General features: G+C 34.5%; 2 protein-coding genes across 2 annotated transcripts; one reads left to right on the forward strand and one right to left on the reverse strand.

The window, feature by feature from the left end:
* Positions 1-7,569: 7,569 nt before the first annotated feature.
* LOC100369429 (uncharacterized) lies at positions 7,570-11,433 on the reverse strand. The gene is made up of 5 exons (XM_002739597.4): positions 11,233-11,433; positions 9,532-9,645; positions 9,314-9,424; positions 9,029-9,107; positions 7,570-7,984 (listed from the first exon to the last, which is right to left on the reverse strand). The coding sequence occupies exons 1-5, from the start codon at positions 11,317-11,319 to the stop codon at positions 7,893-7,895; spliced, it is 483 nt and encodes a 160-aa protein (XP_002739643.1). The 5' UTR covers positions 11,320-11,433; the 3' UTR covers positions 7,570-7,892.
* A 194-nt stretch (positions 11,434-11,627) lies between these two features.
* On the forward strand, positions 11,628-18,071 carry LOC100371987 (uncharacterized). The gene is made up of 6 exons (XM_002739612.3): positions 11,628-11,717; positions 13,195-13,367; positions 14,220-14,454; positions 14,907-15,089; positions 16,815-17,073; positions 17,921-18,071. The coding sequence occupies exons 1-6, from the start codon at positions 11,699-11,701 to the stop codon at positions 18,003-18,005; spliced, it is 954 nt and encodes a 317-aa protein (XP_002739658.1). The 5' UTR covers positions 11,628-11,698; the 3' UTR covers positions 18,006-18,071.
* Positions 18,072-18,421: the final 350 nt, after the last annotated feature.

An 18,421-nucleotide genomic window follows, 5' to 3' on the forward strand; every position in this document is an offset into this window, starting at 1 on the left:
CTGCTGTATTACTTGCAAAAATATTGGGATGTGCTGGAGTAACTTAATCAAATCAAAGAAAGCTTAAACAGAACTCCCGTGCGCTGAGAGTATTGGAGCCATGTTAAAAATAATTAAAAAATAGGGTTAGCCTTTTGAACAAGAAGCTTGTCTTCTAATTGAGAGGAACAACATGAAAATAATGTATATTGAAGTTTATAATACGCGTAGAAAATTAATTTGATTGTACATCGTATTACGTAGTCGAAAATAGGCGCATATTGCAAATATGACTGGCGTTTTTTACACCTTACTCAGTCCACGTGCATTTCATTGGTTTTCGGTGTGTAAGCTTAATAAGCGGGAAAATTCAAACTTGAATTTAGCAAAACTAAGTGACCCACAACGTTGACGCGTTGTTAGATAACATTCGCGTTAACAAGCCTGTCCAAGCACGAACAATACTACACAGATCTCGTGATTGTGGGTTATTTTACAATTCTAACGAACTTCATCAATAAATATTTTAAATGTTTGGAAACCTTAGCTTAATGATTATCAGGGTAGTGTAATCGGCACGTAAAATGACGTCACCCATACAAATTAAGACACAGTAATTGGGAAATCGTGGTTCAATCACTCCATGTACTGTAAAATATACATATTTCATGACAACTACTTTGGAACAGTGATGTGATACTTGTGCGACCAGCAAACACAAACAACAAGAATGATTACATAAACCGTTCTTAGTTCCAACGAAGAACTTGGGATTTCCCCAACACTATACTGGATAATATACAACGCAATAAGATAATTAAAAAGATTTATTATGAAATAAAAAAACAACAAAAAAAACAGTTGCACGTTCACTCTTCGTGACTTCAGTAAACTGGAGAAAAGCAGTATCTACCACAAAAAAAAAAAATATCTTTCACCGGCATTATGAAGACGGCACATGAAGGGTAACAACAATGAAGACCATTACGTGTAATATATGAATACAAGTTACTTGTACGTTACGTAGCGTTGTCAATTCGTCGCAGTTCACCTTCATTCACCTTTGGAAGTGATTGTCACATTTACATCGATACTTGCTCATAAGTTCCCAATCAATTATACATATACCACCTCATATTACGAACTAGGTGTGCTATTACCTGGCAGTGAATGTTTTTAAGTTGCGACAAAACACTTAAACACGCATCAAAACACTCGCATTCAAGCGTACAAGACAAACTGCAACAGTACCGAATTGATGCTCTAAACCGTGGATGGCGTTAAAAGTTACTGGCCATTTTTAACCATCCAATGAATGCACTATATACAAGTATTATAATAGCACATCACAATATACCATACATAACAACATACACTAACATAATACATACTTTAATTTATATATAATAATCTTTCCACGGTTAAAGGCAGAATCAAATTCACTATATATGTACGCTAACAATAAAGACATACAGAAGCTAAAAACAAAGTACGCATGCGTATAATTTCTACAGTTCTTTGTTATTTTTACTTTTCCGATTCAACACTACAATGAATTTGTAATGATATCTTGTGACGTCATTGATAAGCCAGTTCCATAATAGTACAACCAACTTAGGGTGGTGTGCTGATATTACGGTCCTCCTTGCCAGTCAGCCAATAGGTTGTCATGGTACCTTTACCCTGTAAATTACAATACGAACCATGTTATTAGGACATAGCGCATTTCACAGAAAGCTCGGTTCATACTACTAGTGGTAACTGAGGGACAAAGCATTGTGTTGACAATTAATGAAGACGTGTTCATGAGTATTGTTACCTGAATCATGATTTCACCTCGTTTGACCATGAGGTAACCGCCGATCGCCAGGAGAGTCATGTAACATTCATAAGTGATATGAATACGGCTAGCTGTAGAGTCAAGTGTGATAATGAAAACAGTATTTAATAATATAACACAACAAAAATATTATTTTTTTTTCAACAACACTATAGTTATGCGACAACAAACACTAATTTCAGATCCAGTGATTAAATATGGACGATGGTTATTTGTGATTCTAAACACACACACGTTGGTAGTACGACGTTGGTGTTTATCAGGTGGTAACCACATCGTGTAAAACCTGTTGCTTTATTGGAGGTACTTATTAACACAATTCCTGTTTTCTCTCTCAACTGTAGCAACTGCATTTCAGGCATGTGTACAAGTTTAAACAAATTTAAACAAAGGGGCGAGTATCGCTTAGAGCCTTCATAGTTGCTTCTACCGATGTTGTACTTCTCCAAATACCAGTTGTAATCTTCGATGCGATCGAAACCACCACGCGAGAAAAACACAGCTCCCAATGTGCGCTCTATTCCAGTATCGACGTTGCTCTCAATAAGTAGTTGGTATGCTACAAGAGTTTGCCAAAATCCAGTTCCTTTGGAGTTGCCAATACTCTCGTTATGCCAGTCGAGGAAAATCTGAATGGCATCTGTGTAAAAGTTAATCTCATCGTAGACAGTTGTATTTGACTTATCTATGGAAGCACGATGTGTGGACAGATGGAGGCGAAAATCTTCTTTCTTTCTAAAAAATGGCACGGCTTTCAATATGTGGTTCTTCACTGGCCAATCAGTCAGTTCTGCCAGTGCACTATCCGTTAACTGATACGTTTCTGTCAACACTGTTACCGACCGCTATGCCTTGCAGATTCATTGCAGCTAGGACCGCCAAAGATAGGATAGGAACCAGAGTGAGTAGCAATATCTTAGCCAACTGGATGCGCTTTCCATTGTGGGTTAGTGGGTTTTCTCGACATTTCCCAATACCTTTTGTCTGCGATAGTAATTTACGCACTTTCTCGTCGACTAAAGACATTGAGCTGAATGATGAATTGGAGTTGTTCACTTGTCTTCTGTCGTAATCTCGCTGGCGACCCATCTTTCGCACTAACCTACGCCGATAGATTTAGTTGGATCTCAATAAATGGGAGAGTAAAGTGCTTAGTCGACGATCCTCAACAGAATGATTCAATGTGTAACATACGATGACGCCCAGGCTCATAATTAGCGTTTCCTGGCAACATCTCTGCAGTGTTTCGCATATTTTGTTCATTATAATAACAATGAAAATATTTAGGGATGCAATATCGTCATCATTAGTACTAAAGAATCCCTAGTATGACACCCGTTGACAGTTTTCCTACTCCGACTTTAACGAGAAGGGAACCTACAACTTCGTGAATAATAATTGTAAACCTACTCCAAGGCGTGCAATTGCCTATACTAAAAACCACATTGTTTACAATATTCTACCCACAGTAACGTGGTTTACAATTGTAAACCTACCTACAATGCACCATCTTCTATAGTTTTACCAACACAAACATCAAGCATGTGCCATGTTTCAATACATCTGGGCAAATAGATGCAATGATACACAAATAATATTCTAAAATTACATAATAATATATATTTATGAATTTGTGCCAATAACTAATCATGTCTAGAGTTTATGATAAAGTATGTCGATTACATTGCATTCCACTTCACACATTGGTCAAGTTCTTGAGCTATTAGTAACACAATATTTGACACATACAAACTCAGACATCATGTGACATTAACACCCGTTTGTGAACAGGATCAGAGAATGACAAGAACTTGAAAACAAATTAAATAGAGACGTCAAACTTGGCACATACGTCCCCAATGCAACCCATATAACATGGCAACATTGCAACTAGGTCACAGTACGTGTTTATGTATTTTCGTACTAAATAACTACATGGCAAAAAAATAATCAACACCTTCGCAATCAAGAGAGGTTTTCCATGGGATTCACACAACTTTGCTATATTCGAGTTTGAAAGTCAACGTGCGAGTATGTCTATATGCAAGTGTCGTCAAATTTTAAAGTCTGGTCAGTAACATGAATCAGTAACCATTGATAATCTTGGGGAAATTATCTTAATTAGAAATAAAAAAAAGCTTAGAAAGAACTCCCGTGTGCTGAGAGTATTGGAGACACATTGAAAATTACTTGAACTTGAGATATTGATGGAAAAGCTTATGCAAATAAGGTAACTAATATGAACATATTTAAGTGTAAAACTAATAAGGTCTGCATAATGTAAAATAAATAAGATTTGCGTAATGTAATATCTATGTACCAAGTTTCATTGAAATATGATTAGAACCCCCAAAAAATAATTATTATGCTAATTAGAGAATTAATATGAACAGATTTTAACCCAAAATTAATCGACTGTCTATTGTCCTAGAGCATTTATGTACCAAATTTTATTCAAATGTGATGATCAGAACTTGAGATACCAGTAATAATTAATTATGTTAATTAGGTGATTAAGAAGCATAAATATTTACCAAAAACTAATATGGTGTATAGTCCTAGGTTCATTGAAATGTGATGAGTACTCTTTAAAAGTGTCATTAAAATCCAATAAGTGGTTCTTTAGACATCAGTCAAACAGCCATGGAACAGCAAAAAATTAACTAATTACACAAATTACGTAATTAATATGCACAATTATTTACCCCAAAATTAATCAGGTCTCTGCATAGTCCTAGCAGATCTATGTCGCAAGTCTCATTCAAATGTAATGATTAGTACTTAGATATCAGATAGATTAGATATCCAGGAAAAGCTAAAAATTAATTAATTATGCTAATAAGGTGATTAATATGCACATATATTTACCCAAAAACTAATTAGGTCTCTGCACAGTCCTCAAGTAACTATGTACCAGGTTTCATTGAAATGTGATCATTACTACTTTAAATATCAAAAGCTGAAAATTAATCAATAATGCAAAATAGGTAATTTATATGTACTGATATTACCCTAAAAACTATCAGGTCTGTGAAGTGTAATATGACATCTATGTACCAAGTTTTATTGAAATGTTATGATTAGTACTTGAGATATCAGTGGAAAAGCCGAAAATTGATCAATCATTATGCAAATTAGATAATTAATATAAACAGATTTTTACCCAAAACTAATCAAATCTGCGCATTAGTTCAGAGCATCCATGTGCCAAGTTTCATTAAAATCCAATGAGTGGTTCTTCAAATATCAGTGGAAAAGTCATGGAACAGCTTAAAATAAGTTAATTATCATGCAAATTAGATGATTAATATTCATGGTTTTTTACCAAAACCTAATCAACTCTGCGCATTATCCCAGAGCATATATGTACAAAGTTTCATCGAAATTTGATTAGTGGTTCTTGAGATAATGGTGGAACAAAAAAAGTGACATGCATACATACAAACATACAGACAGGGTAGCTGCAAAGACTCCCTTTTGCACTTCGCACGCGGAAGTAAAAAAATCTTTGTAAATATAATTCCCTTCAATAAATTAAAAACATGTACACAAGCAAAATGTGATCAGATTACAAGATTGGTTGCACATGTACAGCTACTTGGTTATGTACTCATGTACAACTTTCCAACAAGATTAATCACTGCATGCTATACCAAACGACTGTTGATATAACTCTGCTGTCTTTGTTGAGCATCTATCTTAAAAATAAGTTGATAGTGTTCTGTAGATGAGATACATGTATTATCTATTTGACATGGTTATTAGTGTTCCCACTATGTTCTTACCAAGTCACAAAAATGGTAGTTTATTTGTTCCCCCCCCCCCCAAGACAATTACAATTATTATCATCTTGTTACAAATCTCATGGAAGTCAACCAATGAACCCTACATACCAAGTATAAAAGCAATTGAGCTAGTAGTTTTCAAGAAATCGAAAATAAAATTGTTGACGGACAACTGACAATCAACTATATGAACAGCTCCACTCTGTCAGACAGCGAAGCTAAAAATAGGAAGAGTAAAAATACAAAATGGCTACCAGTTTGATCCATACTCAATATGTATTGTCATGTTGAATGGAAATTTGCAGTCATCTCAGAGAACTATTTGTGAACTAACATTTTGGTATATTTTATACTGATTGCTAGTTGGTCAAATTTAATCCAAACAAAAGCAAAACTAACATGCACAAGTCTTTGTATATCAGACAGCGAAAGTCCGAGAAATGGCTACAGACAGGGTTTGAATTCATATGTCAGTTTTTCCTATTACTAAAAACCCATGATGGAAAAGACATAAAACACAGAAACTTCTCAATGCAGATTATATCTATTTTATATTGAATGTTCATGATACATAAAATACATGATAATAATTAACAAAATGACAATAACTACAACATTTCCAATAGTGTTTTATCAAAATTGGTACTCTTTCAGTCAAATTCATTCAAAATACAACTTTTACTACAATAAGAAAATTAAATATCTACAGACCTTTTAATTTTTATAACACCCGGTAACACAATGAAACTGTAAGCCAAGCCAATTCCCATATATCAACTCACACAGAAAATATTAAAGCACCTGTATTTTTCAATACTGGTAATGTTGTTGGGAGGGTAGAGTGATTTAAGGAGAATCATTTGTGAATAAAATTAAAGCTGCCAGTGTAGGTAGGTAGGTAACACATGGTAGAACAGCTATGCCTTCACAATGCCCAATGGAGTAGTTGTAGATTTCAAATATGGGAATACATTCTTGACTAAAGTTCATTGTGTTATGTCAGATCATGAACTTTTAGATCCATCGTAGCATTCTGTTGTATGTTATTACAGTGCCGTTTTTAAGAAAATTGCCCAAATAATAATAGCTCTGCAGATTACAATGTAAAGTAATATTATTGTGTTTTTATCCCGTTTTAATAATTCAGGATAACAAAATATATCCACTATATTTTTTTTTCTCCATGCCATCGACCAAAGATTCAAGATATTGCATATTGTTATACATCTAGCTCTGAAAACCATAAAATTAATTATTCCGCAAAAAAACATTCTGCATTTGTTTCACATCTTCAAATTTTCCCTATATGGTGGAAAGTACACCAACAACATTGACAAGTTCAAAGTTATTGACATCACTTTCAGAAAATTTCCTTTGTTATCATTGAACGCAGAAGTTCTATAGCGTGATGGAACCAGAATGTGATCACTGAACTTGAACGTTTGGACAGAGCAAAATGATTTTTGTTGTCAGTTTAAATAATCAATACAATCAGGGTAAAAATGTATAACAGTTACCACAGTAATAGCGTAAATTATGAATTTCCCATCAACCTCTGCTATGAGTTTGTCAACATATCTGTGATACCCTCATAATAAGCTCCATTATAGGAACCAATGTAAGAATTCTAATACTGGCAAAATGGCCACTATTCACTAAAACTTCTTTTCAAGTCAACATCCCTATATAGGTTTGAGATTACAATATTTTGAACAAATCTGAATATTTTGATTAATGAATAGCCTTTAACCTTGAAGCCACTGTATACTAGTATGTTATTGTGGAGGGATGGCAAAACTGCTTACCCTAGAACTTCCAAGAGTTTCAAATGACTCAACTCTTACCTACATGCAATTCCCAGGACGCAGTGAAGAATAAAACATTTACACAACATTCCAAACTTGGTAATATTTACAAAAACATAAATCCACTTTATACCCTGTAAATAGCATGTCTACAACAGACTTTGCTTGTTTTTCTCCACTAGAACTTGTAAAACCAAACTACATGTATAGTAAACTAAATTTTCCAACACATGACATGTTCTTCAGAACAGCAAAATCTTAAAACTGAAATTATTTGAACACTTCTTCTTTATCTGTTTTTTCTCAAACAATATCACTTAGGTTATGGACACTTTGTAATATGTCATTTGAACATCACTGTGGCATGGCCTACTCACAGTAAGATACAACCAAGTCTTCAATAAATCCGCACAAAGTGACAAGCAATTATTCAGAAGTACTTCAAAACCAGAAGCCATTTTAAGTTTTGCATTGTGGGTAACTTTACTGTGCTTCTGCTACTTTTCTGTCTTCATTGTCTTTATTTTTAACTTTATAATCACTGAGAGCAGCCTTTATAGCATCTTCCGCCAACACTGTAAGGAAGCATATAAATTAAAGTGTTTATACCAATTATACTCAGTAGACATTTTGTGTTTATAATAACACTTTTTTAAAAAAAAATACAGTTACCAATCAGTTCCTGCTTTTCTTATTTTTATCATAAATCTAATACGACAATGTGAAACGCACCTTTGGATCAGGGTTATACAATTCTTGTAGAAAATATGGGAATATTCAGCTAAATAATTGAAAATTATTTTAAATCATGACATCCCACTAGTGACTACTGTATAACATGGTATTTATTTGGCGGAATAATTGGTACACGGTTTTTAGTAACCATGATTGGTAGAATAAAAAATATTTAAAAATACATGTTAAAAATTTGCACTTATAGCTTAAATGAATTGAAATGCTCTGTGCTGTTTTACATTTGTAATTGAAAAATCTTTTATCATGGTTTCTACACTTAAATGGTTTCTACACTGAAACAGAGCAAATAAAACTATCATGCAATTTTGAAACCATGATGTCAGGTCAGTATGACATCATCAACTGAGACAATTCCTAACATCGGGCTAAAATTTGTAAGATTCAATCGAACCACCATTTCCAATTATAAATGATCCAACATCCAAACTGTTTTGAGGATTCTCGAGTGATATACAGAAAATAAACTGATTCTCAAATTGAAGTGTAGCTCTATACGTACTCAATTAAAATGCTTCATTGTATTCATCTGGTGACTTTATCATATACTTATGAATACGCAAGTAGTTGTCTTGAGACACAATGACCTTGAAATCATGATGCACCAAGAATGGTGAATAAAACATATCCGACACCAAGCAAATATTTTAATACTATACAACCTTCCCAAATCTGTTCTAATGTATGTTATCTAGGTATATGAATAAGTAGTACCACAGCTTTCACAGGCACGTTAAGATCACCCCCCTCCCCAACAATTTTCTAGCTGATGAACCACCTTTGATATTCAGCCTTGATGATTCTAAGCAAGAAACTGCTTGGTGTTGGTGGTTGTTGATGTTATTTCTCCAGCACTGAACACTTACTTGAGCAATGTAGTTTAACAGGTGGTAGACTGAGTTCTTTTGCAATCTGTGTGTTCTGGATTTTCGATGCTTCATCAAGCTTCAAATAAAACATATGAATTGAAGTTAGTTGTACATTAAAAAAATGTTTGCAATCACAAAGCCAGAGCTCTCTGCATTCACAAATTTTTAATAGTATGATGCATGTTAGTAGGTACATGTCACATACTACTTAATATGTCAAAGTCCACAAACAAAAGTATTCAAAAACAGATATAACTACAACAGCATCAATAACTGACTCACGGTTTTGCCCTTGACCCACTCTGTAGCAAGTGAACTTGATGCTATAGCTGATCCACACCCAAACGTCTTGAACTTAGCGTCAATAATTTTACCATTTTTATCAACTTTTATCTGCAAAATAAATAAAGAATTATGCAAGGAGCCGAGCACTAAATACCTATATAAAAGCATAGAGCAACAGAAAGGTTTTCATAGGCAAGGCAAAATTATTCATATACCTGTAACTTCATGACATCACCACATGCAGGAGCACCAACCAGGCCTGTTCCAACTTTAGAATCTGTTTTATCTAATGATCCTACATTGCGTGGATTCTCATAGTGGTCTATGACCTATAAAACATGTAATGACACATATTATAGTATCTGCTTTATCTAACATTGCATTTCATTGATTCTTGGGCATTTCCAGGTTAAATCCAGGTCGCGATCAATGATGTGCACATACACTTTTGATATACAATTTTTATGAAGTTTGGCATTCCATCTTTAAAATAAGAAATTCAAAATAAAAAATGATTTTCACAACAGACATTTGGGGTGCACCCTTCACGCATCTCTCGGGATCTCGTAGTGAAAAAAAATTACTTATTGCAAAAATGGTATGCAGCTAAAGTTCTGCTGTAATTCCTAAGATGTAGAGACAACTTGCAAGACTCATTTCAGTTTGAACACAAATTTGATTGCACAATGTATAGCATTGAAAAACAAAAAATAATACTTTCAGAGACAAAATATTCAATTAGCTGGGGAAAGGAAATTATTTTCCAGTTTCACATAAAGGAGGATATTAACGACATCTCTAATTATCGTGGTATTTCGCTGCCTTCAGTGATTAATTAAGATTTTTACTGAAATCATAAATGACTGCGTAGTAAAGTTGGCTGCAGAGATAACATTGTTGAGGCCCAAGCAGGCTTTCAAAAAGGTACAGTACTTTTGACACAAATGTGCAAGGCCAAACAATATCGTAATAAAAGTCTAGAAATGTAGAATATTTTCTAGCATCACACAATTAGTTTTACATTTTTTCCCCTCATGATTCAGAGCTCTGGATCACACGCAACTTTGGTGACAGAGAAGGAATTTCCTACAGGTCGAACGAGGACAATATGACATCACTGGAGTAGGCATTCCAGTAAAATACTCCATGCATGTGTATATTTGCCCAGTCTTTTGAGAGAAATGTACAAATAAGTGTCTTTCCATGCAAGACGACCATTTCCTGGTGTTTTACCTGTTCCACTTTGCAAGGGAAGTTCTACTACAGAGATGTCATTTAACCAATTAACGTTGTCCTTGATTGACCTCAAGAAAATGGCTGTCACTAGAGTTACGCATGGTTTAGCTACCTAAATCCTAGGAAAAACAACTTAAATGCTTTTCGCACTGGTGAGTGTTTAATAAACATTATTTGCAATATCATTTAGTGTCTGTGGGAGGAACCATAGCTCTTCTGTGTTGATAAAATTTCATTATCCGAAAATAACAAGTTTAAAGAAACCATATGTATCAGAAATGACTAAAATACCATCACAAAGACAACAACCATCACATGAAGATCTATGGACCCAGTTTTGATTACTTGAGCTAGTTCATTTACACTAGTTTATTCAGTTTTCGTCAGGATCACAGGTCTTAGATCTAAAACCTTACTTCAGATGGCTAGATTCAGACTAAACATGTTATAATGTATTGGTAACAAAAGCCTGAGGGCATGAAGCTCTATTTTTAGCTCCATGCTCAGGGTTAGTTGTCAACCAGTAAAACTGTCGTACACGTATCACAAACTAGTAAACCTGAGACTCAGAGCAACAAGGAGAGCTAAGGGGTGAACACAAACTCGTGCATTGACTTGTTAACATAACACAACACAACGTCATACAACACGGGACCGGGCATGGGTCGAGAATAACTTACGTTTTCGTGGTAATTAGCGGTAGGCACTGCTGCTCTGCGACATAATCCCATTCTCATCGTCTGGCACACATGTTTTAGCATTGCCATGATACAAGACTAATCGAACCAACAGTAAATACCTAAATAATCCGAAATTCACACAAGGCTAATTCTAAAACAACAACCTGAATTCCAAAGCTTTCAAGACGACCCAGACACCTGACCACAAACGAAATGAGCCCGATAAGTACGCGCATGTAATAAAGTCCAACAGCTTATTGATTAATACTTTTTAATCATACTTTCAATGGGATTAATTCGATTATAATATTTTGTGTGTCATGTAATCTGACTAACAATGTGTCCTAATTTGCATTCACAATGTTTATAAATTACATCCCGCGCAAGTATACTACGAGGGAAAATGAGATAAACAGGTTGGGTCAAATAAGGTCAAAGTTTAATCCCAGGGTGCAATGCAACACTGATGGCTGACGACGCTGAGGGTAAGTTATATACTGGTACCCGGCATCGGAGACCAAACGAGTGCTTGTCTTTTTGGAATATGTTTATCGTCTTTTTTTTTTTTTTGGCATCCGTCACTACCACTACCACTGCTGGTGCAGTGTCACCTACATAACAATATTAAATTACTGGATTCTCGCTGGATTGTTTGCAGCACTGGTACTTGAATCAAGGTTACTTTTTTAGTAACCGTGATGCTTGAATCAACAAAAGTGTGCAAAAACAAACAAAAATACCCCTATACTGTATAACCCACAATTACAAGTTGTTAAATTGAGAGAATAAATGTGTGGACAAATATTTGAAACTTATTTTGGTGTAGACAAGTCGTGTTTAATTAACTTCCACCATTACAAGTTGTTAAATTGTGAAAATAAATGTGTGGACAAATATTTGAAACTTATTTTGGTATAAACAACTCGTGTTTGATTAATTCCCATAATTGCAAGTTGTTAAATTGAGAGAATAAATGTGTGGACAAATATTGGCCATATATTTGTGAGTAAATACCTGTTGTTTAATTAATTTCCACCTCTACAAGGTTGTTAAATTGAGAGAATAAATGTGTCGATAAATATTTGATACTTATTTAAGTGTAAGAACTCGTATTTGATCTACTTCAACCATTGCAAGTTGTTAAAATAATGAAATAAATATACTGGTATCTTTGGATATTTGATTTAATTGTGAAATTTTCTAACAAAATGGTAACTGCTGACTTCGAACACTCAATCAACAATTCCACAGACACCGTATAAATACCACTATACCACTAGAATGGGTGCTTTGTTTTTTTTCTAATTAGTGTTTCCATAATTTCTAAAATGGTAACGATTCCTTTACAATTTTTTGTTGCTACTGTCAGGTCAGATCTGCATTTCGAATGACTTTTTAGAAAATGACTTTTTTACAAAATAAAAGAAAACTAATATTTTCGACAACCCAAAAAAACAAACGACAACATATGACAAAACAATGTATATTCAGGAAATTTTATGCAATTCATGTTACTGGTATGTATAGAGGATATATAGTGAGTGACCCATTCAGATTTATTAAAGAAGTTTAGTCATTTTCATATGTTCCAAGCCTTTGGCAAATTATGACCCAAGTTTAATAAATCTAATATCATAGGTCACATATTGCAAGGACCAATCAAATTGCCAAGTGTGTGTATAGGGGATGTGATATCAAAAATATCGCTTTAACACGTGGTTTTTCCATGATACATGTAAAAATTATGTAGAAGAGAGCTTCAGATGAATATACTAAATGATGTATCAGTTTGTGGAGCTGATTGATACAAGTGATGTCATGGGATAGTTATATTCATGAACCAAATGTGATTGGATTATACCCCGGTATGGTCATTGACTCCTTTATTGTGATCACTGTCAGCTAGTGCCGGGTAGATAAGAGGTTGGTTTTCATTTATATTGTATAATTGTCATTTTATAGATGTGCCCCCTTTGGAGGATATGAGTGAGGTTTTGAAACAACTTGAACAGGTGAAACTTAGTAATGTTAAAACAGAACCTAAATCTACAAAAGAAAATAAGACCAATCCTCAGTTGAAACAAGATGACCATGGTGTGTCAGAACAGAGCAGAACAGCATCTACATCAGAAAAGGTATCAATTGCACATATAAATAGCTCTTTACCAGTAATCTGTTTGCATGTTACGGTAGTTTTGAAGCATGTAAACTGTAAATAAATTATTTTTGTTGTGGATAAAGTTGCTTGCTTTTATAATGCTTTCTTGGGGTCTTTGCACTATTCTGTGACATACTGGACCATATTCCGTTCACTGTGATATCCAGTGTAATGAGTGAAATTGGACAAAACATGGGTCGTAGTGGCATCAAAACATGTGGGATTCAACAGTTGCAAATTGGGGTACTTTCTTAATACCGGTAATGCGCTATACACATTTAATTATGGTCAATTTGAATGAAATAAAGATATTCCAACACTATGTTGCTCTCTGAAAGATGGGCATTTCGAAATTGATCAATAAAAAGGAGAATTCATCATCAAATAAATTGTTGCTGCTGATATTTGAATTGCATCTTTCACACATTACGCAAGATCTCACAGTGAATGGAAATTCATCATGGATGCATGGATTACTGGAAATATTTGTACATTCATCAGAAGAGGGAAAGTTCAGATAAGCTGAAATTCAGCTGAAAGAAACAACAACACTTTGTTCATATTTCCCACAATTTTTCAAACAATCAGATAATTCATCTATGTCACTGGAACCCAATAAAGCTTTATAAATGATCTTGGAGTGCGATTTTATGATTTTAGTATTTGGTTTTACTTAGGTAATAGCAGGACAATATAGCAGGACAATATATAATAATAGCAGGACAATATATAATAATACAAATTTATTTTTGAATTCATTGAAAATATATTGACAATGTTTATGCATCAGCTTTTGTACAGCATTTGGCTTTTAATGATTTGTACACAGAATGCTGAGAAGAAACCTCAAAAATCAACCACCACCACATTTGCTGGCATGAAGAAAGGATTTCTTTTTGGTTCCGGTGCCAAACCTAAAGAGCAAAGCAAAGCTAAAACAACAACAACTGAAGACATTCCATTTATAAAAGCCAATAACCCATCCATTGGATCAGATAAAGTACAACCTATACCAGAAGTACAAGAAGCACTTAAGAATAGCACTCCACTCTTACAGGATAAAAGTTTGTAGTAGTTTATTTAATCCTGTTTCTATTTACTTAACTCACAGTTATACTCAACAAGTTCTATTTCTTGTGAAGACAAAATAATACCAAGACATGTGGGGTTATTTCTTTGGCTGTTGTGTGTTGTATGAAATAAAGTAATTCTGTTCAGAGATTCTGCTTTCCAGACCCCCTGTATCAGAGAGAGACACCTCCCCAAGTACAAAAAGGTGTTTCATCTATACAAAGAATACAGGTTCAGTTTATTTCTCATCATGACATACTACACAAATTATGTAATAATAACAGAATGCCATGGCCTCGCACTGATGTATGGAAGGTATTTTCGCTTGCATTGTGTTGTGTCCATGCTGTGTCTTCCAAACCCTATAAACATCAGGACAATATGCCATGGCGTTCTGTCGTACTCTACTGAAATATTGAATCCTATTTTTATTTATCTTCTGTAGAGTGGGTGACAGACAGTTTATTATCACAGTTTGAGAATAATCCAGATTTGATGAAGCGCATGTCTGATCCAAGATTTACTCAAGCATTGACAAAGTTCCAGACTAATCCACAAGAAGCCGTAATAGAGTACCAACACGATAAAGAAATGCATAAATTCTTTAGTGATGTATCTGCTATCTTAGGTAAGTGCCATCATCTGCTATTAAGGGAAAAATTCATTTAGAGGTGGGATTTCACTTTTTATATAGCAGAAAACTCCCCTTGCCTTGTCGCGTCTTTTCATGCAGGGTCAAAGTTCCTTTTCAACAGAGTGCACAGTTCGCGGCTTTATCCAAGCATTCGTTCAGGGACATTAGGTCGATTACATGTATTCTCAGGACTTAAGAATCTTCTTCCATTATATTGTCATCACGGCCCAGTTTTTTCATCGAGGCATATTTGTTTCTTCTGTTGTACAGATGTATGATCCCGTGTCTGTTTCATACTCTGAGTCAGACTTTGTCAGGGAGCTATCACTTTCGGTACAGTATGCACTAAAAGTCGCGTCTCCTCTTTGGTTATGATAGGAACCACGGTCTGATTCCTTCAGTAACATTACATAGTGTCCGTCTTTCTTTTCCCGGACCTGTTCTCTTTTTTACTCCACGTGGCATTGTTGTATATAATAAATAAATCTCGGGATACAAAAATAGCTGATATGTTGCGTACGAACGCTGTTTGTGAAACCATGGAGGTAGCTCCATGGTGAAAGAAGTACACAGGAAACGAAACTGGTCTTCCCGAAACATGATTTGCATACTGCTGTCAAGATTTATGCAAATTAAACAGTTAAACTAAGATGGTCGCACATGTGTTTGTTTTTAATAATTTTAAACCTAGTTTATAAGGTGTTCTACTCATAATAGAATATTGAAATTTTCACTCAAAAACAAAGACATTTTCTGCTATGTAAAAAGTAAAAAAAGTGAAATTCCACTTCTAAATGCATTTCTCCCTGCAACGCCACCTTAAGTCGGTTATTAATTTCTTGGATAGTTATGTCAAAACTCCAGCCACCCATTTTTAGTCCGTTTCAGGCATAGCCAAAATGTTCAAACACAGGCAGGCTTTGTACACCATGTATTAAATATGCAGTCATACACCACTGTCGAGAATCTCCCAGTTAGTAGCCAAGGATTTTAACCATGATATTTGACAGATTTATTGTTATTTAACATAATTCAAACACATTTTAACTGAATGCATTTATTTACAAGGTATTGTAAATATCAAGCAAATGTTTCAAAATTGACTACCAATTGTGTACTGCATGTTTGCTTCATTGGTAAATGATTTATTAATAACTAAGGTTTAATAAAAAAGTTATAATTAGTCTCAATAACACACCATCTTGTATTGTTGGTTATGCTGAAATTAAAATTGTCGTTATTTCGATGAGAATTGTACGAATAATAATAATACAAATCATACCTTAGCACCAGTGCAGGCAAATGCACAACACAATTGTAAATATATCAATACACACTGTATATCATTTTTTGGGGGTTTTAAAACATCATCAACTTGTTTACAGTAGCGGTAAACCTGTCTATATTATTTATGAAAAGCCTATCACCACCTATCACCATTGTGTCTACATGTACATACATGATATTGAAAAAGCAGAGTCTTATTAAAATCATGGTTGACATTGTTGATTATTCTAAATGCAACTGTCACCATACTCATTGCCTGGTGTTGATAAACATGTAACATGTATGTAACTTTGATAAGCTTTTAAATATTGTTTCATTAAATCACCAAACAGAACAAAAAGCTGCTAGAGGTCATCTTTTGTTTTTGTAGGCTCACTGGGGAGACAAGTGCTCATCTTTGTTAATTGAATCCTATTTATTTTTTTTTCATAGGGGATCATTTCACCAAACTAAGTGATAAAGAAGATTCATCCAACCCAGTAAAATACCAAAATGCACCTGGAGATGTACAAATACATGAAGAAAGAACTGCTGACATCAAGGAACATAACCCAGCTGCACAGCCATCTCAAGAAGATATTGAAAAGATGCAAGCAATATTGAGTGATCCAGAAATTCGATCCATAATAGAAGATGTGAGAATACAGAAACTGATAGAATCATTGAGAAAAGATCCTGACAGTGCTCAAGAGTAAGTATCTATAGTGGGCACATGTGGTCTGGCCAGCTGGCTGATTCCTAACCTTGTCCCTGATGACATTGCTAGATTATTGCCAGACTGCATTGTATTAGGCAAAATAAGTATCAAACAGTTTTGAACATGTGTCTGATTATATTGTGTGATCAATATTCCCCAAGTTCAAATCTTATTTTGTGACCCAAAGCCATTTGAGGTGAGAATAATGCATTCTGACAGTTGACCTCCATGTGCATGTCCGTCAGTACATCCGTCACTTCCCATGTACATCAGTTCTTATATCAGACATATGCACATGCATTTCTTACATGATCTGATTCAAGAAGCCTACAAAAGCCAAAAATCACGCATTTTGTTTCAAAAAATGCAGTTCTGGATCTATATATTGACATGTCTGGGTCAATCAAGTTCTAACTTCACACATATATCAGACATTATATCAAACATAAGCACACGCATTTGTTTCATGGTCAAGATGGCAGATTGACAGCCATTTTAAGGCCAAAAATGCACTGAAATCACACCTTTTCACAATTCCAAAACTAGATATCTCGGCCTTGCATGGATCAATCAAGTTGAAACTTCAGACATCATATTGGACAAATGCATGTGCATTTTAGTCACTATCAAATCTAAAATGGCTGGCTGGCAATCATCTTGTTAAAATGAATGCGGTTCCACAGATTCGTATTCTCATACACACAGACATCACACATTAGATCTTGTATAATCTTGTGTCTGTAATACAAACTGGGCCTATATCATTGAAAATGACATATTTATGTATGTTCATTTTGTAATTCTATTGTAATGGTTCACTTATTGATATTTTTGTTTTCAGACTCTTGACAAATGCAGATGTTGAAATGCGAATTAAAATTCACAAGTTGGTTGATGCCGGATTGTTGGCGATAACTGCTACTTAATATGTTTATATCTGTCCATTGTAAATTTTTTATAAATAAATAAAAGGAATTTAATGATTATTTTAATCAGTTCTGACTAGTGTTTGTGTTCTGCATATAACATCCAAGTTATAGCATGCCATAATGTTCAGGTATTACCGAGTCTGATATCTCCAGCTATTCGGAGTACACCCAGGAAGGCCTGGTTAATCACACTACATTGTCAACACAGAATTCTGTGTTCTTACTGATTGGCTGTTTCAATGATTTCAGTATATTACCTACATGTGCAGACTGAGGTACACATTTTGGACTGATTTACTATTCAACAACTAAGTTTTGACTGTTTTTTAAATGCTGTTGGTGGCATCCTGATTCTGGACACTTTAATCTTGTCAGCAACGGCATTAAGCAGTTGAAACTTGGTACATACATTA

The sequence above is a fragment of the Saccoglossus kowalevskii genome, chromosome 11 (genome assembly GCF_978046115.1).
Source record: "Saccoglossus kowalevskii chromosome 11, keSacKowa6.1, whole genome shotgun sequence".
NCBI classification, from domain to species: Eukaryota; Metazoa; Hemichordata; class Enteropneusta; family Harrimaniidae; genus Saccoglossus; species Saccoglossus kowalevskii.

Coding starts and splice junctions, on each gene's coding strand:
- LOC100369429 (XM_002739597.4), bottom strand. CDS start 11,319: ATGGCAATGCTAAAACATGTGTGCCAGACGATGAGAATGGGATTATGT. Junction 9,646..11,232: donor CCGCTAATTACCACGAAAAC/GTAAGTTATTCT, acceptor CATGTTTTATAG/GTCATAGACCACTATGAGAA. Junction 9,108..9,313: donor AGTGGGTCAAGGGCAAAACC/GTGAGTCAGTTA, acceptor TTTTATTTGAAG/CTTGATGAAGCATCGAAAAT.
- LOC100371987 (XM_002739612.3), top strand. Junction 14,455..14,906: donor TCCACTCTTACAGGATAAAA/GTTTGTAGTAGT, acceptor TATCTTCTGTAG/AGTGGGTGACAGACAGTTTA. Junction 17,074..17,920: donor GATCCTGACAGTGCTCAAGA/GTAAGTATCTAT, acceptor TTTTGTTTTCAG/ACTCTTGACAAATGCAGATG.